At 37.1% G+C, this 26,710-nt stretch overlaps 3 protein-coding genes across 4 annotated transcripts in view; 1 reads left to right on the top strand and 2 right to left on the bottom strand.

Moving 5' to 3' along the window:
- The window catches only part of LOC127996230 (active breakpoint cluster region-related protein-like), a 137,415-nt gene extending 124,744 nt beyond the window's left edge, over positions 1-12,671 (bottom strand). Inside the window, exon 1 of the mRNA XM_052591930.1 lies at positions 11,768-12,671. Coding sequence (XP_052447890.1) covers positions 11,768-12,425 — 658 coding nt within the window. The 5' untranslated portion in view covers positions 12,426-12,671. The remainder of the gene's footprint in view (positions 1-11,767) is intronic.
- Positions 12,672-16,318: 3,647 nt separating this feature from the next.
- LOC127996214 (aspartoacylase) lies at positions 16,319-23,558 on the bottom strand. Its single transcript, XM_052591929.1, has 6 exons — positions 23,140-23,558; positions 21,796-21,991; positions 21,034-21,127; positions 20,552-20,659; positions 18,351-18,460; positions 16,319-18,106 (listed from the first exon to the last, which is right to left on the bottom strand). Exons 1-6 carry the CDS (start codon positions 23,379-23,381, stop codon positions 17,909-17,911), a joined length of 948 nt encoding a protein of 315 aa, XP_052447889.1. The 5' UTR covers positions 23,382-23,558; the 3' UTR covers positions 16,319-17,908.
- The window catches only part of ca5h11orf54 (chromosome A5 C11orf54 homolog), a 22,705-nt gene continuing 18,955 nt past the window's right edge, over positions 22,961-26,710 (top strand). Inside the window, exons 1-2 of one of the 2 annotated variants that reach the window (XM_052591928.1) lie at positions 22,961-23,070; positions 26,073-26,108. Coding sequence is in view for 1 of the 2 variants with exons in the window: in XM_052591927.1 (XP_052447887.1) it covers positions 26,413-26,431 (19 nt within the window). In the remaining variant the exon portion in view is untranslated. Of the gene's footprint in view, positions 23,071-26,072; positions 26,109-26,375; positions 26,432-26,710 lie in introns of those variants that run through there. The other variant, XM_052591927.1, reaches the window with a different exon arrangement.

Here is a 26,710-nt window from a genome sequence, read left to right as displayed (position 1 = left end):
AGCAGATGTGTGCCATTGATCGTATCATAAGACAAGCCATATGTGCACAGACTGTGTACTTCAAACCAGCTATAAAGGTCAGAGAGATAAAACTGCTGAAGATCTGTTTGATGATGCACAAACATTCTATCATTTCTTTCAAAATGGTCAGATTCTGATTGCTGTCAAACAGACAAGCTTAAGCTTACGAAAATGTACCATGATAAATAGTGTCTGAACTGTATGGGTTATTCAGTGGCTGATTCTGGCAATATTTATCAAGCAACGTGGACGGTAGCTGACAATAACACTAATATATGCATAATACAGTTCATGAAATGCAAATGAGATGTACACAAAATTCTTAAATCAAAACTTATTCATAAAAAAGGGCACAAATGCACAAAAAATATTTTGGTTAGGTTTAAAGGGGGTAATTTGCTTCTCTTTAATAAAACTTGCTGTCTATGCTGTAGAAAGATAACTTTCTAATGTCAAAACGCATCATCCAGCTGCATAACAGGGATATCTGGGTACAGGTAACATGGAGAATGAGTAGACATTGTTCACTGACATTCTGCAACAACAAAGCTGATTGAAAATCAGCAAACTTGTCTTTAATTAGCCAATTACGTGCCCTAGTTAACTTTCTTTTTTTACTATGACTAACATTACAAAATGCTACTATTTAAAAAAATAATAATAATAAATAGTCACCAAAAAAAAGAAAAAAAAGAAAAACCCTTACCAAAATAAACCAAATGAACTGCCTTGACAAAAAAGTAAGGCAATAACATGTTGCTAAGTTAATAACGTGAAACCTCAATAACCACAAATATACAGTACAGACCAAAAGTTTGGACACACCTTCTCATTCAAAGAGTTTTCTTTATTTTCATGACTATGTAAATTGTAGAGTCACACTGAAGGCATCAAGGTCTATTTGACCAAGAAGGAGAGTGATGGGGTGCTGCACCAGATGACCTGGTCTCCACAGTCACCGGAACTGAACCCAATCGAGATGGTTTAGGGGTAAGCTGGACCACAGACAGAAGGCAAAAGGGCCAACAAGTGCTAAGCATCTCCCGGGGAACTCCTTCAAGACTGTTGGAAGACCATTTCAGGTGACTACCTCTTGAAGCTCATCAAGAGAATGCCAAGAGTGTGCAAAGCAGTAATCAAAGCAAAAGGTGGCTACTTTGAAGAACCTAGAATATGACATATTTTCAGTTGTTTCACACTTTTTTGTTATGTATATAATTCCATATATAATTCCACATGTGTTAATTCATAGTTTTGATGCCTTCAGTGTGAAAATCATAGTCATGAAAATAAAGAAAACTCTTTGAATGAAAAGGTGTCCAAACTTTTGGTCTGTACTGTACATGGCACACACAAATATTTTCATTTTTTATTAGATTTTACCATTTCTATTCTATTTCTGATACAATAATAGAACAGATTCTGAGATTGCCTACACTGAAAATATCCAATTCTGATTAAAAAAGCAACCCATTGCTGACCACTGTTTGAAATAGCCATCTTGTTAGGAGTCTGCCAATAATGACTTTAAATGCTCTCTAGGTTTTGGAAAGATTATCTGACTATTTGAATGACATCACAGTTGCTATGGTTTTACAGCAGTAACAATAACTGCAATACTGTATAAGCAACTTTACTAACTGTACTGCAGGGTTAAACTGTACCAAATCCACAGAAAGAGAAAATAAGACAACCTTTATTGTGCAAGCGAATAGAACAGGATTCATAGAACACTAAATCCATAAATCTGCTGAATTGGTTTCCTGAATACTTATCACACTCAAACATGTATAAAATGACTATGAACCGGCGGTGTGTTGGCCTTGAACAATAGACAACAGTGTTGTCTCTGCGGTTAAGGAGAACAAGCCTCTGACAAAAACACTGAAGAGCTGCAAAGACCACGGTAACGGCATTGAGGTGCTAATGGTGTTGAATGAATTATGGTGTGAATCTATGGCATGACACAGCAGGAAATGAGATGCATCTTGAACTCGCTTTGGTTTTCTTTGATTGCAGTTGCAGAGCTGCAAAGTGATGCTGATGCATGTGCAGAAACATTGCAGACCATCCTAACTGGTTGACGTACAACATAAAGCACATAAGTGGTCCACACACACACACAGACACAGAGTTCACATCCCGCCCACTACTCTCTTAGGATAGTGATTGCTTGATATCCATGATATCTCCATCGCAACACACCAGAAAGTTAGAAAGCTAGAGTCACTACTATCCAGTTTAAGGGTTCAGTAAAGGTTCAACGATCAGGATTTTTTACGAGACAACTAGATTGTTTTAGATGTAATATTTTTAGCTACAGCAAATTTATAGATGCAACTACATTGTGTCCCAACTATGTGAGACACAAAAGCAGCTTTCTTTTGAGATTGAATTTTTGTCATAAATAGCGATTAAACGCAGTAAGCGAAAGAAAAAAATATTGCTGTCCTTTTGCACTAGGAAGCCATGCCCACAGTAAAATCTCATTGGTCTAAACCCCTATTCCACATAAATGTGTTTTTAAAGTGCCCCCAATATGCCATTTCAAATACTGCCTTCCATGCAATGTGTAATGTTAGCGGCCAGTGAAAATAAAATCTGCGACTTCGGTTCCCACTTCCATGACAGCTACACGTCAGGGTAACACATTTTTATAATGTGATGTGCTAAAACAGTAGTCACATTTAAATCTATACTCAAAACTCATCTGTTTAGCTGTGCATTTTACGTACTGTAAAAGTTTATTTCGCAACACTGTTACTGCACAGATGCAACAGTGCTGCGAGATCCAGTGAGAAGCGTTTGAATTCATCAAACAATAAAAAAAAATTACTGCAAGATCTAGTGAGAATCATTCAAATTCTGCACAGAAATCTCTGTCATAAACAGGGATGACATACGTCAGGAAACCAGCAGCGGTAACGCTAACTGTAACCATGGTGTTGTGGTAGAAATAGTCGAATGCTTTATATCAGTGGTTTTCAACCTGTTGGCTGCCCAATATATGTAAAAGTGCCCAAGTCATAACATAATAATAAATTTCATATATAGGGCTATAATTAAATAACAACAAAAAAATATATTAAACTGTAACTATGCTTCCACTTTTCGAGCTCGCTGATTGGTTTAAGAATAAACCACTAATTTATAATTTTGCTGCATATGCTACTAGGGATGGGTACCGAAACCCGGTATTAAAATGGCCCGGGGCTAAATTATGAAAGACCATAGTATCAGTAAGATCTGACAGTATCAGTTCTGCTTTCGGTACTGGAGGGGGAAAAAATAATAATGTACTATGTATTTTTGCTTAATAACCACATTAACGTTCCAAAGTGTGGTTTTACTTCACTAGAGTTGATGCAGACAACGCTGGTTGTCATAAGTGCAAAAAATGTTTTGCATGTAAGGGCGGAGAAACAAGCAATCTGTCAAAGCATCTTTCAAAAGTGCATTATGTGCAGACAGAGAAATGCAAAGTTTTCGACTGACTAACACAACACAAAGTACCGATAAGAATACCATTAAAGTACCGGACCGTTAAGCAGTATTGGTAAGAGTAGTAATACCGTTAAAACCTTAATGATACCCATCCCTATATGCTACAGAACAACAAATTCAAACATGCATAAATGGCTGTAAACAAGGGAACATAAATGGCTGTCAACGTGTTCTCTCCTGACTGCTTGCTCCGCTGACTGTCTACCCGCTGCCGAGCTCTACCTGGATCTGGTTTTCCCGTTTTACTGAGCGGTGCCAGCCCGAGTTATTTTCTGTTCATTGCTAGTTCATTCTGGGGCTGTGCGATTAATAGAAATCATCATAAAATTCTGCTTTGAACGTGCGAGATTTCTAAAATCGCTTTACAGCACGATTTTCCACAGCCCTGACCTCCCGCAGTATGCTATCCGATCCAATCAGAATGCAACGCGCCTAGGGCGAGAACAGAACAGACTGGCCATATGCCTAACTCCAGGTTCACATACTGATGACTGTGCCTTTTTTCCGAGCCCATGTTAACGGATCAGTGCGTTCACACTGCACCTGGTACAAGGCTAGAAATAATTAATATCTAGCACATGAGCATAGAGAGAGTTGTGAGTGCACAGTACGCAGTTTAAGTGTGATTAGACACGTTTTAAGTGCGCACACTCTCTCCGGATGAGAGCAGCGTGTATCTAAGCAAGCATGTCTGGTTTTGTGACAGAGCAAAGGAAATCTGTGTGCGAACAGAGAGATTTGTGCTCGTGCATTATTTTAATGTGCTTTCACATTACATTATAATGCGCTCTCTCGGCTGCTTCTGCACCACATACACATACTATATAAGCACCGCAAACACAGTACGTGTGAACCTGTTTTTATTAATGTTAAAGGAAAAATTCACCTAAAAATAACAATTCTGTCAGCTGTCTGTCAGTTCTGTAATCGTGTTTTAAATTTATACCACCATTTACTCACGCAAAAGTGGTTTTAAACCTGAATGAGTTTCTTTCTTCTTCTGAACAACAAATGCTATTTTGAGGAACGTGGAAAGCCAAACAGTTGCTGGTCCACAGTGACTTTCATATATATTTTTTGCTACTATCAAAATCAAAGTGGACCAGCAAATGTTTGGTTACCCACATTCTTCAAAATATCTTCTTTAGTCTTCAGCACTAAAAAGTCTCTCAGGCGATATATCGGCCAAAACGATACAGTATATCGGTCAACCACTAGTAACAATTGTGACCGCTTGAGGTGCTTACTAATGTTCACAGTATTGATGGCAAACATACTTCTGTTCTTTCACTACTAATGCAGCATCTAGTCAACAAATTACTTTATAATGATACGGAAACATATACTGTACTATATACTGCATACACACCATTTTGTTTCTTTTTAAATCAGTGTCTTAAGTGTCCCACTCTGTACAGCACGCAGTGTCACGTGTCAAAACAAACAGCGCATGGTGTCAGTTATTTCCACCTCTAGAGGAAGCTCTGGTACCGGGTAATGACAACGGACCTTCTCAGCTGTTCCAACAACGGACGTAACCCAGAAAAACTATCAAAATGGATTTTCATTATCCAGCAATCAACTAATTAATCAGTTTTGTAAACTGCAAACACATACGAGCTTCATCACTGTGTATGTAATTTGACTGTTCCCCTTTTGGGCTTGAATTGATGGTAAAACTAAGGTCATTATTAACTGTCTTTACATTTATTTTGAAAGATGAAGCTCACGATTATGGAAAGTGCCGTTACATTTCCGATGAGTGCTTGCGGTGTTCAGCCAATCACAATGCACTGGGTCAGTTAGCCAATCAGAGCAGACTGCGCTTGTCACTTGGTAGAAAACTATGTGTTTGAGAGAGGCGGGGCATAGAGGAGCTACAAAAATGTACAGTATTTGAAAAATAATGCGTTTTATTTTTGGTATAATTCATTACATTTTTTGTATAATTTAGATTGCTTTAATTTTCCTTGTAAAATCTCTGTTGCCTTCCACTATATCTGGACATAATTAAGTTTGATTATTAGAAATAATCAAACAAAAAATTTAAATAATTATCCTAGACATCTTTATTATTAGAAGAGATAGTTCTGACAAAGACTTTTGTCTGTGTAAACTGTGTCTATTTTGTCTGTGTAGTAGGGGTGTCACTTTTGAGAAAAATTAAATTAGAACGGATATCGAATATAATGCAATGTATTCGAATATATTCAAATATCTATGTGCGAATATATTCAAATAGAATAAAAAGTGACAGCCCTACTGTGTAGACAGTGATTCTAGTTGCCGTCATATTCCCTACGGTCTTTCCCTCTGTCTCTCTGTCTCTCGCTCTCTTCAGTCCCTCCAGAAAAACGTGATTATGCGATCGCGTGATTTAATGCATAATCAGCCAAGGGCTGCATATTTATGCGGGGGTTGCATTAGGGATGCACGATAATATCGGCACAACATCGGTATCGGCCGATAAAAGCTTAAAATGACCATCATCGGTATCGGCCGATATGAATATTTCTGCCGATGAGCCAAACCGATATTCTCCAAGTGAAATAATTGACCTGTTTTTCAGGTGTGAATGTCTGTCTACATTTGTAAAATAATACATTTATGGTAGAATCACTACAGAAGAGTACATGGATTTCTCTTCAGTAAAATTAAAGTTTAAATATATCAGGCGAAAAATTTTATATATATCGGTATCGGCCAAAATTATTTTGAAAATATCGGCATATCGAATATCGGCCAAAATCCAATATCGTGCATCCCTAGGTTGCATTTTTTCAAATACGCCGCACTTTCGCCGCATAAAATCCCGATTCAGGAAGCAAAATATGCGGAGGTAGCATGATTTCACAATAATAATAATTTTTGTTGCAAAAAGTCACATATATCTTAGCACACAAGTAAATCGCCATTATTTCCAAATGGGAACCTTATGAAGTGACGTAATTGCACGACATGAACATCATCTTTGAAGTGTGAAGCCCGTGGTGAAACCAGGGTGAAGGACGCAAATCATTCTCATCTGCCAACAAAAATAACCTCAAAAGACCGCAAAGCAGTTACCCGGTATGTTACATGACAGTGGGGCAAATTATTTTGAGAGATGGATGAGGATGAGGATGGCGAATGATAAGCCAGTGTTAAAGGCTACGCAGTTAGCTTTCATTTTCACAGTGGACTGTTGTACTTTCATTCAGAAGTTGATGCACTCATAAGATTGTACTTTTTTGTTACAGAATAGTACCAAAACCTTACAGTTGTAAGTATATTAGTAGTATGTAAAATAATTTACGTTGCAATAAGAGATTGCACTTTGCAATTCCTGTAAAACAGCATTTGTATATTTGTGTGTATATTTTATTTGTATTCATTTTTACAGAAGTTGTTGAATATTCCTTTTGTAAAGCTAGAGAACTTGTTTGACTCAATGTTTTGTAAGTTTGAGCCATGTGTTAATTAAGGTCTGAAATAAAACAGAATGAGAACTTAAATATTATGTGATTTAGTATGTTTGCTTATCTCAGGAAGTCATAAGAAATGACTCTTTACAGTAAGGTAGTAGCCTAGTGAGAACAGGAGGGGGGGGGGGGTTCACCTTATTTTCCCTTTTTCATCAAACCGCAGTTTTTGCAAGTTCCCGCAATTTCATCGCATAAGATTGCAAAAATATCCCGCATATTCCATCGCCATTTTCCATTTCCATTTTCATTTTTTAAGAAAAACCTGCTGCAAAATCAAGGATTTTTGCCCGCAACAACCACAAAAAAATTCTGCGTTTTTCTGGAGGGACTGTCTCTTTCACACACAGTTCATGCACAAGCTTGGCAGGCAGTTAGGGATCTCTTCCCTAACCAGCTCTGTAGAAACACGCCTCAACAGGCAAAACATTTGTCATAAGGAAAGCATGACAGAGAAAATCAAGGAAAATCATGCATTTCATTCAGGCACTTTTGCAACACTGACTAGAACAGGCTTTACACTTTTCTGTTACACAACTCCCTTAACCCTCATGTCATGTTCCGGGTATTTTTGCTAAAAATGTTAATGTTATCAGATTGGATTTAAACTAACTTGCTCTGTTCAAACTAACTGTGATAATGTTTGTACTTTTGGGGATTCCCCCCCCCCCCCCCCAACTTACACTTGTGGTGTCCCTGTCAAAAATGACTAACCTATGAACAATTGCTTATAAATGTCCAATTATGCTATATAATTACCAAATATTGGATTCCATCTTGTTTTAAATAGACAGAGGTTTTGGATTTCTTTTTAGAACTGATTGATAGTAGATCCCCACTGACCTCAATATATGAGTGAACACTGCCAAAATTACCCACAAATAAAGTTTCTCTTCCCCACTAAAACTGCGGTGTACAGGCTCAGATTAATGAGACCTATGATCAGTCATTCCCAAAATAAATAGCAAACCTGTTGTAATTGAAATAAAGCTGATGAAAAAAAGAAAGAATGCAAGATATGGTGATAATATAGTGTAATAGAGATTTACAAGCACTTAAAAAATTTGGGCATTTGTACCTATGTAGGGATAAAATAATGTGGGAAAAATTAGGGGAAATTAGGAAAAATAAGGGATGAGAAAAGGTCTTTAAACTTAGAATCAATCTCAGGTCAAACTCAGGTATTGCTACTACTCTAAAATGAGCCTATGCAAATATACAACAAAAGAGCGATATGCTGAGCTTCATGCCAAAAATATATCTCTGTAAAGTAAGGCAGGCAGCGGTGTTGCTGCAGATGAGGAGCTAGAGAGACCTTGAAAGTGAAACATCACAGAGGAAATCTAACAAACAGTGAAGATGCTTCATCCAAACCGCATATATTTTTGGTCATTTTCATATTTGATCCAGCTGCATCCTGCCCAGGCAGCATTGCAAATAAACTTGACTAAGTTGTTGGAGCTTATGACAACTAGACTTTGTTGTAAGAGTCTTGACTACTTAAGAATTGAGTCATTACATGAAAAAAGACAAAAGAAAAACCAGTGCATACTTGAGACCTAAAAAAAACTTCACAAATTAACCTGATCTAATTTGAAACGGAAACTACATAGACGCTTCTCAAAGCCTTCAAGGCTTTATAAAATTGACTGACAATTAGGTCAGAAGATGCATTTAAACCAATTGCTTTAGTGAGGCTGAGGCTAATTATAAACTCAAACGGTTTCAAATCGTTGAGTAAGAGAAGGTAAAACTGCTTCTCTAAATTTTAGTGGCTGATGGTTAGGGCTGTCACTTTTGTGAAAAAATCTTTTTCGATTTTTTAGACATAAGTGTTCATTGGATCGATTGTAAAATCGATTTTCCATGTCTAAAAAAAGATGTTTTTCTTTTTCAACGTCAAATAATGGATGAATGTAACGAGAGCACTGGAAACGCACAAGACAGCAATATTTCTTATTTATTGGCATGAAGTTTCTGGCAGAATAACAAACAGCAACAGGAGTGCAACATTCTCGAAAAAATATATATGCAGAGGGGACGGCTGCCATAACAAAAGAAAAACATCACTGCAGGCTTCAACCCAGCTGAATTTATGATTTAGGCAATTCAAAGATCTCTAAGATTATTTTAAATTATGATTCAATCCATTTCAAACAACCGCGAGACATCCAGATGCGCGTAAACGCATCTTTACATTGACTTAACATTGAAATCTTTCGCGCCAGATGCTTTATTCGAGTGTGAACACAGCATTTCGACGTCACTGGGTCTTATAGGTGCGTAAAATTGCAGGTTTTTTCTGTCTAGCTTTTGCAAGGCATACTGCACTCTCTGAATTCTTTATTTTCTTTTTCTGCTTGGTTGTGAGTTTTTTTTTACATCTATATTTTTTTATTGTTTAATTCTTTTAAAATTAATAGTGTACATATTTGGTTAAAATCGATTCCCTATTTTCATTTTCGAAACTTTTTTTGGTTGGTCCGATCGATTGTGCAATCGATTTTCAAACTAAAAGTGACAGCCCTACTGATGGTATGATTTTCACATGGCCAACAATGAACTCTATAAAACTGTATTTCCCTTTAAACAGCCATATACACCCACATTGTTAACTCCATGGTTAATGTAAAACTGACAGGAAGTCAGAGAACATTTAGTATATTTACACAACTGGAAAAAAGATACTAGACACCTCCTCCCAAACCAAAGATTCACTGTATAAAAAGTGCTACTGCTGAGTTAAGAGACTTAATAGGATCATTATATTGTTCTCTTTTTACAAAACTACTTCACTGCTCATTAAAACTGTCAAGTGGTGTGACCTATAAATCTCATGTGGTTCAACTGCCACATCAACAAATCCTGAGTTTCTTGAAATATCAGAGAAGTTGACACTTTTTAAGGCAAGGACAATGAATGTCATGTGGTCTCTTTGAAAACTTAATGACATTTATAAAATAATGATCTTCTACCCGCCAACCACCCCTCCCCCCCAAAAAAAATAAATCTTGAAAAATGTTTTAAAACCTTTAAGAGATTGAATTTATGACATTCTGGGTACAAACTGATGTGAAAGATAAATATATGAATAGTGTTTCGAAACACGAACAACCAGCTGGGCATTAAAAAGGCAGCTTTTAATGTGCAGGTCGAACATGCATCATCGTTGCATTGAAAACCCAAACGTATGCCCTTGATGGAGACGAACATAATGGATATGGTCAGTGTTTCTCTAATACTTCCTAGGAGTTTATTTTCATCTCTCTCTCTCTTCCACACCCACACATCGTTTCCAGAGGCCCAGATGTTCTTTGCCTTCCAACCCACTGCAACACAATCAACCCCAATCCCTGATTATCCCATATTAAATGAACCGGATCAGTCCATCAAACTGTCTCCGACAAAGTCTCACAGAGCAAGTAACGGGCATGCTAACTTCACAGACAGAGTACAGACAAGTCAACTGACACTAAACAGATATGGAACTGTTATGTTTCCATTGTACCACAATCTCAACAATACTGTGGAAACTAAAGGGTGTTTCCTATCAATCCACTCAAGACTGAACACTCAAAGGCTGTGGTTTATAATGCAGAAAAGTGTTGCACTTCTGGTTATAGAGAGCGGAGGAAAAATAATGCCAAATGCAAATAAAACTAACTAACTAACAGCTAAATAAATACAAAGATTTTTGTTGTTGATGTCTAAGGCTATGCATCAAATCACATGGATTTTGGCAAGAATTGTACAGATTTTTTGGACAGTTTTTGTTAATGTTTGCACAATGTCACCCAGCACAACATCAAATGTATTGTATAATTGGTCACACCACTGCCCAAATATACTACCCCAGACTAATAAATGCACAGTTTTTAAACATAAATGAAGTTTGGGTTGGGATCTGGTTTTGATGAGCATAAATGTTCATGCATATAGGTCAAAGAAAGTGACAATATGTGAGTATGTCTCAAAGAGCAACGTCTGTGGTTCCATTAGATTCGGTGCCTCTTCCTCTTTCCTGTTTTAGAGTCATTGTGGAGTTTTTTTAAAGCGTGTCAAATCGGATAAAGCTCCTATCTGTGTCACTGTGGTGTTGCCAGAGCAAATTATGGACACTCAGCTGATCATGTTGTGAGATCATTACATTAGCGATGATGATGTTTTGAGACATCCAGCATTTAACTGATTAAACTGGCACAAGAGAAAACCTTGTGCACTGCAGTTGACAGTAAATGGACAACAAATGAAGAAAATGATCTCTCTGACAGCCAGTCAGAGTACAATACTTCTCCAATAAGTCCAATACTTCTGTACTCTACTTTTCTGTATAGTTATACAACTGAAATAAACCGTATGATAGCGTGTTTGATATTTTAGTTTTATACAACCGTTCTATAAACCACAAATAGATGACAAGTAAAGTTTCAGACAACATTTGGCCATTTACTTTTTCTCCACCAATCAAAAGAGTTTCAAAATCCCCCTAAGCATCACCCTTTGTCAGCAAGCCACGCACTGATTAAAAGCTGAACTGAATCATAGATGGCTGGAACGGAAACTTTAAGGCGAACTAGCCTATCCCTTCAAGCAACGTCCTGTGACACACATTCCCAAAATGCAATTTCAACAGACTAAACATGTGACATAGCAAGCACAATTGCGTATTTGATAAGTGATCAACAGTGGCAGCCCACATTCCTCCTGCAGGGAACTTCACTGGCGCTTTGAAGGTGATCAGAAACTGGTATGGTAGGAGTTTTGAGTTAAGTGTGTCTTACCTGCAGAGGAGTCGTCGTCGTGCTCGGAGCTCAGGTATGCGTCAGGTGTGCTGCGTCCGGACCCGTGAGAGCCGCGCAGCGCGAGGCCAGGAGACAGTCTGCCGTCATCCGAGTCCAGCTCCCGACTCAAGCGGAGGCGAGGGTACAGCCGCTGGCTGTCCCGAGCGTTGCCTTTCGGGTTGATGATGTTTTTTCGCAGAAAGTTTTCGTTGAGCTCCGCGTCCTCGAACTCGCGGTCGCTGTCCTGCTCGCTGTTCCGAGAACTCTCACGAGCCGAGGGGTGTTCTGGCGGAATATCGGGCTTTCTCCAAGGAGGGACGAGGATGGGCTTACCTGTCTTGCTGCCCCGGAGTGCGTCCCGGGCGAAAGACTCGTCCCCGTCTTTGCTCTCTGGGTCGCGAGGACTGTCCTGCTTTGAATCTGCCTTGTTGCACCATCTCTCGACGTCATAAGTTTTCTTCTTCTGCGCGATGGTGGTCTGAAGGTAAATCACCTTGAACTTCTCTTCCGACAGAGCCTGCTGTAACACCTTCAGGTTGGCTTTGCATTTCTCCAGCTCCGCCTCGATGTCCTCCACCGACTTGAGGTTCATCACGGGCACCTCACCGTCTGGAAACTCGTTCCTCCAGTGCTTCTCAAATTCCGCCTGTTCCCACATCGTTAAAGCAGGGTGGGGGGAAAAAGCTCCCTGAAAATGTGTTTCTGGCTTAGAAAAAAGCTTGGGTTCACGGTCTCAAACGCCTGTTGTGAAGCAGCGATTGTTCATTGTCTCGTGCGCGCATATCCACTCACTCACTCACTCACTCACTCACTCACACTCCACAGATCAGTTTACAAATGAGCAAAAAAAAAAAAAACTTTCGGCTTCCGCTACATTGGAAAGTCGTGACGTCACCTGGACACGGAGCCAATCAGATCCACTGGTTTACATTTAGACATTTACACCCTGTGGTTGCTCTTTCACGCACCATTGAAGCCCCACCTGTTGAGTAAACACGCGTTTGCCTATTAATATACATTTCAGTTAAGGTTTACAAATAAATGTGCTTCCAAATGTAAATAAAATAAAAAATACACAATAAAACGAATCCTTGCAAATGTAGCTTGCAATGTTCTTACAAAATAAGCATTATAAAGTAAAATAGCATTACTGCAAATTGAAAAAAACAAGTTATAGTTATAAATAAACAGATAAAAACTAACAAATAAATAAATGACAATGACATGAGTTGGAGCAGTAAAAATGACCAGCAAAAGTTTAGTGATAAAGTCAAAGGCACACAAATCCTTGTATTTCCTGAATCAAACTATGAGTTTCATTGTTTTCCATGCAAATTTTTGTTTGCATCTTTTTCATGCATTCTGCAAAACACACACACAAACACACACACACACACACACACACGCTCTCTGTGCATTATTTACATATTATAATGGCAATTAGAGGGGTGAGAATTTGAGGTCAAGAGTTTTATGTCCCAGTTGAGTCTAATTCATGGTCCATTAACTGTTCAGAGATGCCAGGGCCTGTTCTTCATTCAGATTGTCAATACCATTAGCAGAGACGTGCAGGACAAATTTGATATGGGTATCATCGTGTCAACTGGAGAACAGGAATGGCCGGGTCCCAGCAGTTCTATGAGAAACTGAAGATGAGAGATGTGTGTACTGATAGCTGCATATCTCATCAGAGGCATCTGCTGCATGGATCAGTCCACTTTAGAAAGTGGTTAGGAGCGTGAGATGCTACATTTTTTCTTTCTTTTGTAAAAATTACTTTCATTTTAACCTCTGCAATTTATCATAGCACAATGAAACAAAGCTCTAACACAAGGATTTTAGTCTGCTTATGGTTATGGACATTCAAATGCCATTTCAGCAGGAATCCATATTAATAATTCACAACATTTTGCATCCTTTGATCCCATTCTGTGCTGACTGTCTTAAGCCTTGTAAAATGTATTTGTGTGGGACATTCAATGCTTTGGCATATAATTATTGATTTTAACAGGTTAACTACCAGACAGGGGGTTTAAAGGGATAGTTTGCCAAAAAAAGAAAAAAAAGCTCTGAATTCTTTGTACATTCAGACGTTATTCTGTGAGAAGAATGTTTAAACTGTTTTCTCGCAATGAAAGTCAGTGGGGTCTAAAACAAGACAAAACTAAATCTTTTGACTTTCATTGTATGGAATTAATTAATTAATCTCTTTTGTGTCCGAATTAAGAAAGAATGTCCTACAGGTTTGGAAGGATATGAGAAGGGAGGGTGAGCAAAGCAGGATTATTATAATTAAAATAAAGCTAAAATTATGGTTTTGCTTGAATTAAAATAAACATTAACTGAAATAAAAGAATGATGAGAAGTAAGGCTTAGAACCATTATAAAACTGGCAGCACAATGAACAGTGTCAGAAACCGAAGACCTGATTAGATCATCCTTTATTTGATACGCATCAATGCATTTAACTTCTGCTTGAATAGCAGCCGAAGAGAGAATGTCTTCCTGTAAATTCAGGCTTGTTTTAGTTGCACGGACCATTATTCCATGGAAGGTCAGCACAATATGTTTCATTTGGCAAAGAGAGAGAAACCTCTAGAAGACATTGTTGCTTTATTCCAGTTCCATTTTGGACTCTGTCCCAGAACTGCAAGGTCATTTTGACTAAAAGCCTGTTCAACTTTTGTCTATAAATGATCGCTTGTAAATGCATGATACATAACTTGGATCAGTCACCATGGTGATTCACACAATAAAATCACACCACACTTTCTAGCAAACTGATGAAATTAATTTGTGAAAAAGGAGGGACACAGAGACATGCATGATGCACCACATTTCCCAACTGTGAGGAAGACACACAAATAACAATGAATCGATTTGTATTTAAACATGATGATGGTGATTTAAGATTTTGATGCACATTTCATTATAGTATGCATATTTGCCATCCCACAGATCATTTACAGTTAGCATGAGGGGAAAAGTCACCATTTGGTGTTTGTTCATTGTTTTTTTTTTTTTTACTTTTCTTATTAAAGCAAATGTGGCTAAAACCCACAACAAACTGTGTATTTGGGAATTCTACAATGATGCAACTGCTAATATCTTGGACTCAGGGGCAGAAAGGGGAAGTTATGTTCTCAGGTTTGATGATGAAGTGCTGTCCTCTAGTGGTCAATCTGTACAACAAAATACAAAACGTAGGATTTTAAGGGAACAGTTTGCCCCAAAATGAACATTTGCTGAAAATGTACTTTCCCTCAGAATGTGGTTTAGCCTTAACTTACTCACAAATGGATCCTCTTCAGTGAATGGGTGCCGTCCAGAGGTGTAAAGCAAGAGATGCTACAAAGACTCCATTACAAGTCCATTACCAATCACATACGACTTGAGTAAAAGTCAAAGAGTGTCTGATTTTAACAGAATTTAAAGGGATAGTTCACCTTCAGTTTCTGGTACCCATTGACTTCCATAGTATGAAAAAAACTCAACACCTCAAAATTCCAATAAATCAATTTCAACACAACCACCTCTTAAACGCCTGCAGACATTGAAGTGTCAGTGAAGCACAAGTGCTCAAAAATGGAATAATTAAACGCTCCGGTAACTATCGTAACCTCGGTTCCCTGAGAACAGGAACGAGAAATCACGGAAATATCATCGCTTGCTGTAGTAATGTCCTCCTGTCTTATATAAAACACCAGTGACTCACAACTACCTGCTAATGCACTCACACTCACACAAAAGAAGAAGCCTTGTTGACAAGTTAACGCACAAGATATAGTTAGTGCCCTATAGATGGCAATATAGCTTCTTTCGTAGCAAAAATAAACTGTTAAAAATAAGGTGCAAAATGTAATGACTAATTATAATAAAGAGTACATATACCTATTCAAAAATGTAGTGAAGTAAAGAGTAAGTGGGGTCAATACTGCACCGTTAATTCTCTAAAACTATACAAAGTAGCCTAAAAGATCCTCAAGTACAGTAACTAATAACATTTACTTAAATGCTTTAGACCACTGTTGGAGTCCAAAACTGTTGATTATAACTTCAAACCATCCTCTATCCATAATACTTCTTTCTCCAGTGAAGTAGTCATCTCATCTGAGTCAGGAGAGAAATATGCACAGATAAAGCACCGGTCAAAAATAGTCCTAAACAAATATGTCGGTGGATTTTGATGTTAGAGGACAACAGGGGATGGACTTCTACACTGGCAGAAGCAGTATTATGGATTATGGACTGGCATTTTAGACAGAAATGACTCTAATTCTGACAGCACCCATTTCACTACAGAGGATCAAATGCTTATGCTTATCACTGTAATGCTTAATTTCTCCAAATCTTTTCTGATGAAGAAACAAACTCATCTTGAACAGTGTGTAAGTACAGTACTGTACAGTACAGAAGGCTAGTCATCACCTTGATATTTTTCAATGGAATAAAAAAATAGTATATATCATGAAGAATGTTGATGGAATATATATATATATATATGCATTTGTATAAGAGGATCTGTTGAAATCAAAAGAAGTGCAAATCAGATTTAATAAAGATAAACTTTTATTATTCGTTTTGATCGAAAAGATCTGTGTGAGACAAAATAGAAATCTCTTGCGGCTTTATGTAAATGCTTTACATAATACATTTACATTATGAAATGATTTACTCCACATTAATTCATCTGATTAAGACTGACAAAACTTCATGTAATACAAATACATTGTGACAATACCTATTATGTTAAAATACATCATATTCCACATTTTGACAACACTGAACTTAATCAAGAAATACTAAATACCACCCGGACTTTAATGACATCATACAACACGGTATGTAATAAACTGTATGGAATACCTGGTAAATGTATTAAAAGCAATCAATATTATTCGTCAATTTGGAATAAATTAAGAACATCTGTTCCTTGCATAGATAGATATGATATTTTAAAACATAACACTATTTAAAAAAATAAGAACAACTCAGAAAAATGGGCCTTTTACATAAGCCATATACATCACAAAGTGGAAAAAGCACACATATTTCTCTAAAATATACTGTATAACACTTTCAGTGCCTGCTGAGCTTATCCATCAATCTATAAAGTCCACCATATAGTACATCAAATCCTATCGAATATTACTTTATTTTTCTACTGTAAGAGCTCTTAACTTTTTCTATCAGACAAAAATGATTTTCTGTTTAAGGCAATACTTGGGTTGCACCACTGAAATGAGGAAGAAGTCAGAAACTCCAAGACTTAGACTACAACACTTTTGCATCACAAACAGCAAAACACACAGACCTTTGACAGATGATTAATTTCCCATGATGCATGACGTACAAGCACAGTGCTGAGAGGTTATTTTGCGGTTGTTTTAAGGCTGTTTCCGGTCAGTGTTTGAGTCAACAGTGTGTTAAATCAGAGGCTAGAGGGCAGTGAAGACTGTTCCTGAGCTTGTGCATTTTTCCACACACTACATCAGGATCTGAACGCTACAGACATACACTAGAGGTAGACCTACTGGATATAATATTTGAAAAATCGAAGAGTATAAATTCTTCATTACATTTTCAGTACAAAACACAATTTATTTGGATCAACTCAGTGTTAGAAAATTAAAAATGAAATAAATATTGTGGATTTAAAATATTTTTATTTTGTAATATTTAAAATAATTAAAAGAAAAACTTTTTTTAATGATTTATACATAGTCATTTATTCCTGTAATGTCAAATGTGAATCTTACTCCAGTCTTCAGAGTCACATGGTCCTTCAGAAATCTTTATAATGTGCTGATTAGCTGCTCAAGAAAAATTTCATCATATTTTTGGGAAAGCATATCTTACTGACCACAATTGTTTGAATGTTAAGTATTATATATGGTATATATAGATATATATGTTATATATCATGTATATTTTTGATATTGCGACTTGTCTCTTTTAAGACAATTTAAGTAAATGTTGCCTTTTTTTACTTCTCAATTTAATAGTCCTGTGGTGTTACCATTTTAAACCTCCATTATATTTATTCCAGAATTAGAAAAATGTTGAAGTTGACATTTAGTTAAAGTACGGTACATATCATGTCAACTATCTGACACTCATAGTGACTTCTAAGAGAACACGTTAATTGAATGCTTTTCTGATAGCATTAGCAGCTAGTATTTCTCTACAAGTGGTGGTGAAAGCCTGCTGTTTTTCGTAATATGCAGCCTCATTAATAAACGTGGGGTACACTGTGTTGGCACCTTCATAAAGGATTGTTCTCCCATCGAATGTTAGGAACACAGGGTCACCCCGGTTCAAAGGCTCCCAGTCACAGTCCTACACAGAAAGAGAAAGAGAGGGAATGAACAGGAGCATACTGTGGAAAACAAGTGAAGCCTGGGAGTGAAAACAAGCCCAGCAAACATCTGAGTCATAGGACACATTTTCTTACATGTGTTTCCCCGTCCCTGCATCCCTGTCATAAAGAGCAATGCTTTTATACGTCGCTTGAGGGTATGTGCTTTCCTTGCAAAAGAAACACACTTCTCTATGCATTTACTAGATGGTCCATTTAGAATACCTGTAGATGAGGATGCACCATAGCCGTGATGTTGCCGTTGGTGTCTCTGGGGTAATCCATTCTCTCCTGGACTCGGAATACATCTACGGTACATGGAGGAAACTCTACACCTATGACCAAAAAAAAAACAAAAACACAAACACATGGAAAACTAGGTGAAACAAGGAAAGAAAAGGGAAAAATAGATCTCTTTTGTAAGCCAGAAAAGAACCTTTCCTTAAATGTACACACCCTCAGGCCATCCAAGATGTACTGTAGATGAGTTTGTTTCTTCATCAGAACAGATTTGGACAAATGTAGCATTACATTAGTTGCTCACCAGTGGATCTTCTGCAGTGAATGGGTGCCGTCAAAATGAGAGTCTGATAAAAACATCACAAGCCAGAGAAACAAACTCATCTACATCTTTGATGACCCGATGGGGAGTACATTTCCAGCAAATTTTCTTTTTTTAAATGAATTATTCCTTTAAGTAGTAATCAGTGGCTTATAAAGAGATGCAGTACATGTAGTTCAATCTAAAACATGTTTATTATGCTTAGTTCATGTTATATTGTTTCAGCTTTGGTTCCTTCGGCGAGGAGTGGGACCAAGCTGTCCTAAAATGTTATAAAATCACAATATTTCTGTTAATAGGCAGACCTATTGGCCAGCTTCACTTTGTCCGTTTGTTTAGAAATACTGATAATTTTTTCAGTATTTTTCCATCCTGTACTGTGAAATATGTTAATAATATGTTCTAGAGCTCCCGCGATAAACGTTCAGCATTAACATATCAGTAATATGTTGTTTTACAGCCACATGTTGTTTCACAAGGATGACACGTGTTGTAAGGGTGCTCCACATGCTTCACTATTAACACTTTTCTTTATGTTTCGCTTGTTCTGTTGATGTAGTCCAAACATGTTGTACACTGGCAAACAGAAAGCACGTTTGAGCACTCACAATGAGACATTCATCCACAACAATGCGGCCCCTCTACACAGCATGACACTACAAAACCCAGCAGGCTACTAATGACATGGAAACGAACCAACAAGCAAACAAGCGTTCAAGTCACAAAATGGCAAAACCAGAAGAGAAACCAGCCACCCTTGCCCAGCTCAACATGTTCCTGCTTAATGTGAGGCATGGAGAAATGTGTGTTCATGTCAGGCTGAAAATACACGTGACTGCCTTGTTCAAATGTCTCCACAGTCGAGGGGGAAAAAGAGGAAGATAAACTCGAAGGAGAAGTCTTTACTTAAAACTGGCTGAAATGCCAAGGTTGGGCAGTTCATATTTAAATCAGTGCTTGCTGACTCAATGACCTGAGAGCAGAACCGTTTGTCTTGAAATGCCACACACTATCCAGGCAGAAAAAAAAAACGGACGGCCATAGGGAAAAGAAAGTTATGTAAACATGAAGCATCTAATGCGTTATTGAAAATAATACAACATGTGAATTGTGTGACATATGAAGAACATTATAGATCCATACTGTTACAGCACATTTAACAATGGTTTGTATTAGAAAATAATCCTATTGTATAGGAAATCATCTGAGGCAGAAGACTGGAGGAGTGGCTGCTGAAAATTCAGATTTAGCATCCGAGGAATAAAGTATACACATTTTTGAACTTTTATGAAATGTAAAAGTTATTTCTAAACTGTAAACGTCAAAATAGTGACATCTGAAGTCTTAATTGTGAGGTGTTATCTTGTGAGATTTAAAAAGCTAGAATTGTGGGATAAGTACTAGGACTTGCCTATTTTTATTATCTAAAAAGAGTTGTGAATTGTAACCTCAGAATTACAAGAAAAAAGTCAGAATTATGAGTTTATCTTGCAGTTATATATACACTACACAGATTTTTTTGCAATTTCGAGTATTATGAAGTACATAGCCCTCCATAGTTTTTACTGTATTGCTGAACAAATAAATGCAGCCTCAGTGAGCATAAGAGACTTCTTTCTTTCTTCTCATCTAATGGTGTGACATCTGAAAAACACAACATTATAGTCCCATACTGTCACTGTCCATACTATCACATATGATTACTATTGGTTTATACTAGAAAATAATCCTATTGTATAGGAAATATAGAAACTAATCCTATATTGTGGCTACTCAGGTTGCCATTGAAATTCCTTTATAGCAACACATTACATGTTCAGTGCAGTAAGCATGCTGATCTCTCCTTAACCTTCATTGACCTCACCGCTATTGAAGAGCTCGATGAAGTCCAGCGCGTGCTTCAGTATGGTCCTCATGGACTCGAATACATTGCTCCTCAAAACACCCTGTGGCTGAGGGCCCACCTCAAGACCTGCAACACAAAAACATCTATATAAGCCACTAGTACTTGACTGGTGGGTCGTGACCCAACAAAGTGTCAAAGGTCTAATCTGATCACAGACAGCAGTGAAAAAAACATGTTAAATAAGGTGCAGCTGGTTCTGTGTTGGGTTTCCACTATAATATTAATTCATGGAAAAATAAGTCTCATCATATGGTAGAGAATGAGCTCTAGATGTCTACAGAATTATTTGCAGAGGCTCTGGATGCTTTCATTAAAGCTAGACTTTTCATATTATGCTTGTTTATTCCACTTCTTAGCTGCTGGCTGACTTTCAGGGGTAATATTAAACTTGATTTAGAACCAGGTTTGACCTGCTGAGTATCCCAGGACTTTGTACTCACCAACAGAGTGTTTGGCCACTGAGCGGGTGGTTGAATACTTCAGCTGTGGGTGTTCGTTTAAGAGTACTGAACAGGTATGGGGAGCCATAGCTTTCTGTAAGTGGGAAGAGCACAGGTGTCTTTGTTAAGATGTTTGATTTGCTTATTTTAAGACATTAAACAACATCCTGGTATTGGAATGGTTTGGTAAAGAATTTAATGTTCAGTATATACATGCAACAAATTATTTGTGCACTACCGGTCAAATGTTTGGGGTCAGTAAGATATTTTTTTTTTTTATGTTTTTGAAAGAGGTCTTTTATGCTCACCAAAGCTATTTTTGTTTGATTCAAAATAAATATTGTGACATATTACATTTTAAAATAACTGCTTATATATATATATATATATATTATGTTGAACACCGTTATAAAGAAACACAATTTTTTTGATGAATAAAAGTTAAAAAGAACAGCATTTATTGGAAATAAATAATTCTAATATGTTGATTAATATGCTTATTATTCTTGTGGTATATTTTTCAGGATTCTTTGGTGCATAAAAAGTTCAAAACAATAGCATTTATTTAAAAATATAAAACATTTGTAATATTATAAATATCTTAACAGTCACATTTGATCAATTTAATAGGTCCTTGCTGTATAAAAGAATTACTTTCATAAATAAATATATAAATAAATGCATGAGCAAATAAGTAAGTAGCTTGAATATAACAATACAAGTTAATATTATTATACAGTATAATTGGATCTAGTTTCTTACTTTAATATAATGCACCATCTGAAGGTTGAAGAGGTCTGTTGAGCTTTCCAGGATGAGAGTGCAGCCCATGTTTGAGGTGGTGTTGTGAAGGTCAAAGATGACATCATATGCATCTGAGCTTCCTTTGGGTCCGAACATCCGATTTATTTCCTTGGCCCTCTGGACTTCATACAGCAGCCCTTCAACATCTGGAGCACTGTGGACAGAAAACTCCTTCTCAATATTAACAATGCAATAATCTTTTGAATAGCAGTTAGGTTCAAGTGTATTGTTAACTTTTTTTATATATTAGTTGTGGGCTGTTATCGGCGTTACATTTGGTACACTGTACTGATCATTTCCCCATATGCTTTCAATTTTATGATTCTACTTAAAAGTAAAGGAAATGTATTTCTATATAGGATTGGGTTTGTACATTAGTTTCTAATTTCTAGTTCATATATGTTTTCACTTCGCATACTTCCTGTGTGCATTATGTCCACCATACTAAATTTCCAATCTTAATTTTTTTTTTTTTTTTTTGTAGGTTGTTTTACTGTTTAGCTACATTTACCAGAAAGCAAATATTAGGCAGTTTAATCGTGAATTGTGGGCAAGTTGTCACAAAATGAAAATGTGTTCAATACATCTTTTCACTGGTATCATAACTTCAGTGGAACTGATGGAATAAACAATTGTTTGTATACTTATGCAGGCCCAAGACTTACAAACTATAGATGTAATAACCACTAACTGGAGTAAAATATAAATAAATAAATAAATAAATAACCCAGTCTTCTTATAATTTCATTTCATTGTAGTTGGTCACATTTATAAAAATGAAATTAAAAAACACATTTTTAAGTAATTAAAGGTGTTCAAAAAGTCAGTTTTACAACCGTTATCCTGAAAATGAACACTGGTTTCGATGCACTATTGCAGGTTCTCAATGACCCAAATCCCGCTCCACTCACGTTTCTCGACAGTCGTGACATGAGCGGCTCGAATCAGCTGACCGCTCGCTCCACTGATAGTTTATCGCTCGATTCAGTGATGTTGTGTCATGTAAGGGAGCTGTTCTTCAGAGCATGCGTTCCTGTCTTCAAACTCAGCTAGACTGAGCCCAGCGCAATAACAGAACGCAGTGTTCAAACACCGCGGCCAGAGACGTCGAGCTGACGTAACTTACTGTGTGCATGACAACAATAAACAACACACACGGAACGCGATAATAAACCTTCAACACTGAGCGAAAAAAGTTTCGTCTACTGTTTGACTGTGCTCGGTTTTATGAAGGTGAGTATAAACAAACGAACGAGCCGGGCTTGTACAGAAAACAACGCGTTTAGCAAGACGTTTATTTACCTGAGGTTCTCTGGTGTGAAGGCTCTGTTCAGATCCGTGTCGATGTACCTGGAGCATTTCTCCACGGCTCTAGGGTTGCTTATGAACGGCTTGATCAGCAGTCCGTTTCTCTCGATTTCGGCTGAATTCTGTATCCACATATTTACCAGCGTTATGCCAGACATCTCATTTCCATGTGTGCCTCCAAAAATAGCCACTCGTTTGGCCTCGTGTAAACAAGAAACATTAGTTCGCGAACTCATAGCGAGAGCGACACGGACGCGCGGTTTACGAAAGACGGGAGCGCACAGTTTCCACACAATGCCGTTTCCTCCAGTCGCCGGTGCGATGTGACTGCTGTTATATAAGGGTTATTTGAAGGCTAAGCCCAGGGCATTACAGCGTATCTACGTTAAACGCGCATGGGTCGGATTTCACATTCGCGCTGTGGTTTATCTAGCGATTATTATCTTGGTCATGGTCAAAATGTCACAGGAGATTATACGCGATAAATAAATATTTAACGCGAGCAGGTGGCCTATGCACCTATGCAAAGTAAACAGTGTGTCAACTAAAAAAAAAACTGGTTTAAAACAAGTCTAGATAGTGAATTTTACTATTGACTTTTTCAATCTACTCTGTTGCAAAATCAAAAGTAGGTTATTGGGATTCATCTACAGCGTAGACCGATATATAAACGGTAGCAATAATAAGTTATAAGTGTGTTCAGCATACAAAAAATGAATAACATGGAAAAGGTATTTATTTTTTGTAATTTAATAAAAAAATAAACGCAAAAATTCTTATAGCCTATTCTAGATTCATTGGACACAAACTGAAATATTTCAAGAGGTTTTTTGTTTTGTTTTAATTCTGATGGTTATGACTTACAGCTCAGGAATAAAAACAGTATCTCAAAAAATTTGGAATATTCGATTTTGAGCTTGATTAGTTTGATTAATTATGAGTACAAATACTGGGTATCTCTTGGACTAGTTTAGAACACGCAACCACAATTATGGGAAAGATTACTTGACAGTTGTCCAGTACAGAAGACAGTCATCAACACCCTCCATAAGCCACAGAAGGTCATTACTGAAAGGGCTGCCTGGTCACAGAGTGCTGTATCAGAATATATTCATAGAAATTTGACTGGAAAGAAAAAATGTAGTAGGAAAAGTTGCACAAGCAACAGGGATGACCACAGCCTTGCGAAGATTGTCAGGAAAAGCCGATTCAAGAACTTGGGAGAGCTTCACAAGGAGTGGACTGAAGCCGGAGTCAGCGCATCAAGAGTCACCAGAGTCAAGTTTGCTTTTTTAAATTACATTACAAAAAAATAAAGAATTTTCCATGATATTCAAATTTTTTTAGATGCACCTGTATATGAAAATCCCGCCCATGTCTTTAGAAGGCATGTATCTAAGCTGGGCAGATGGTGCCTGAGCCCTGCTGAGCTCAACAGAGGTCATAAATGCTATATTAAGGCAATTAAGCATGCTCTCTGAGCCTGTCAATCAACATTATAGCGCCACCCACAGGATAACGCAAGGACATCTCTGCCAACGATTAGAATACAGAATTTACTAAAAAAAAATTCCCATATATTAGTGCTACGAACCAGAATCTGCCCAGCCTAAACTTATATATAAAGAAATTCTGATTAATAAAATGACTTGAAAGACGAGTAATGCTGTGGTAGGCTGTAAGTAATCTAGTGTTGGAATTCATAACAGCACAGTTGTGAGTGTGGTCTAGCTTTTACACATCAGTTCAACAAATTAAACAACAAAATATGTAAAACAAAACAAACAGAACTTCAACCTTTGCACACCATGAGCAACACGCATTGCTTCAAAACCTTTCGAAGGAATTGGTTTAGTGAATGATTAGTTTAATGGCATAATGAGGAAATTTGCAGAAAGAATCACTGAATAATTCCCACCCCTAATGCATAGATGTGGAGTATCTCTACTTTGAAGACTGGAGGTGCTGCTTTTATTGAATACTATTCATATAATGAATAAAGTGACATTTACCCCTAAATTAAAGCTTTCATCATTTACTCAATCTCATGTTGTTCCAAACCTTTCTTTGGTGAAATTTACGTTATTCTGAAAAATTTGAATAACCAAACAGTTCTAGTGCCAAATGATTTCCATTTTATGGAGACAAAAATAAATAAATATTTAAATAAATAAAACACTGACACATTTCTCAAATTAGCTCTTAAATTCCACAGAAGATATAAATGGTACAGGTTTGGATTGACTTGAGGGTGAATAAATGACAGAATTTGTTTTTGGGTGAGTAACTAGCAACATCTGTCAACATCCAGCAAAATTAAATAAAAGCCATGAAAGTATTCACACATGATATAATCTCTCAAATTGTTAAAATGAAGCACTTGATAAAGGATTAGGTCAGTAAAGATGTGCTTATCTCACAGGAAACCTGTTAATCTGAATAAGCATAAATTGTCTCTAATGGAAATGTACAAAATATAATCTTTAAACTCTCATTGCTTTCATTTATTTTTATTTCTTTGGCCATTTAATCAAGAACAGAAAATCTCTTTTAACAAAACTTTTGGCTAACAGCTTGTCTTAAATGCCTGAGAGGTTGAGATTATTTTTATTTTAAAATGGTTTAACTGATCTCTAAAATCTCGACATATGTAAAATGACTTTTTATTATCTTCCCCCTTCCCTCTTTCTTCTGTGTAACTACTATACCATCATTATAAATGACATTCAACACTGCTCAAACATTTCCAATGATTCACTTTCCTCTCTTTTTTCCTTTTTTTCTTGTTTTTGCGCAACATAGCATTGGTTCTCTTGCCTCAGATCCCTCCTTTAGGTTATTCTGTGTATCATGTTTTCGGTGTGACTGAACAAAGATATTTGCATTACACTTTGTGTGAAAGGAACACATTTGCCTGTGTTTTTCAGGTCTTTTGGGTGTGTCATCTCCGTTTACTGCTGCAGGTGAGTCAGTGTTCTGAGATATGGAGAGTTCTGTAATATTATTTTCAGTATCTGTCTTTTTTTTCTTTCTTACCAATATCTGCAGAATCTCCTAGTGAGATCATAACGTTGGCCTGTCTGTCTGCACTGTTGTGTTGTATGATTGAGTCAGTCCTCTTTGTTTGCTCAGTTTCTTGTTCAGCAATATCTTTCAGCATGTGACTAGTGCTTTCATTCATTTCCTTGTTTTTCTTTCTCTTCGATTTCTTTGTAATCATCTGATTTCAGGGGATTTCAACATCGGGCTCTGAGATTGAGGCAATGCATGATCAGAACTTTCCAAAGTCAGTTCACCTCCTCTATCTGTGATGTGTTTGGAACATCTTTTGTTCTTCCTCTTCTTCTCATGTGCAGCAGTTTCCTGTATTTGTGCATCAGAAGAGCTAAACTCAGAACTGTTATTAATAGACAAACTCGATTGTTTCCTCGCCTTTTTGTGTTTAGTATCATTTCATTTAGCTTCTGTGAGTTCAACAACATCACTTAGCATTTCTTTAATAGTCTCTTGATTTGTGACATCAAACTAAGACACTGAAGTACCATTCAGAGCAAACTCAGCAGAT

The sequence above is a fragment of the Carassius gibelio genome, chromosome A5, assembly GCF_023724105.1.
Source record: "Carassius gibelio isolate Cgi1373 ecotype wild population from Czech Republic chromosome A5, carGib1.2-hapl.c, whole genome shotgun sequence".
NCBI lineage: Eukaryota > Metazoa > Chordata > Actinopteri > Cypriniformes > Cyprinidae > Carassius > Carassius gibelio.
Note: the sequence above shows the minus strand (reverse complement) of the source record. Positions and strands in the feature narration are given on the sequence as shown.

Coding starts and splice junctions, on each gene's coding strand:
- LOC127996214 (XM_052591929.1), bottom strand. CDS start 23,381: ATGAGTTCGCGAACTAATGTTTCTTGTTTACACGAGGCCAAACGAGTG. Junction 20,660..21,033: donor AGTGGCCAAACACTCTGTTG/GTGAGTACAAAG, acceptor TTTGTGTTGCAG/GTCTTGAGGTGGGCCCTCAG. Junction 18,461..20,551: donor CATCGAGCTCTTCAATAGCG/GTGAGGTCAATG, acceptor TTTTGGTCATAG/GTGTAGAGTTTCCTCCATGT.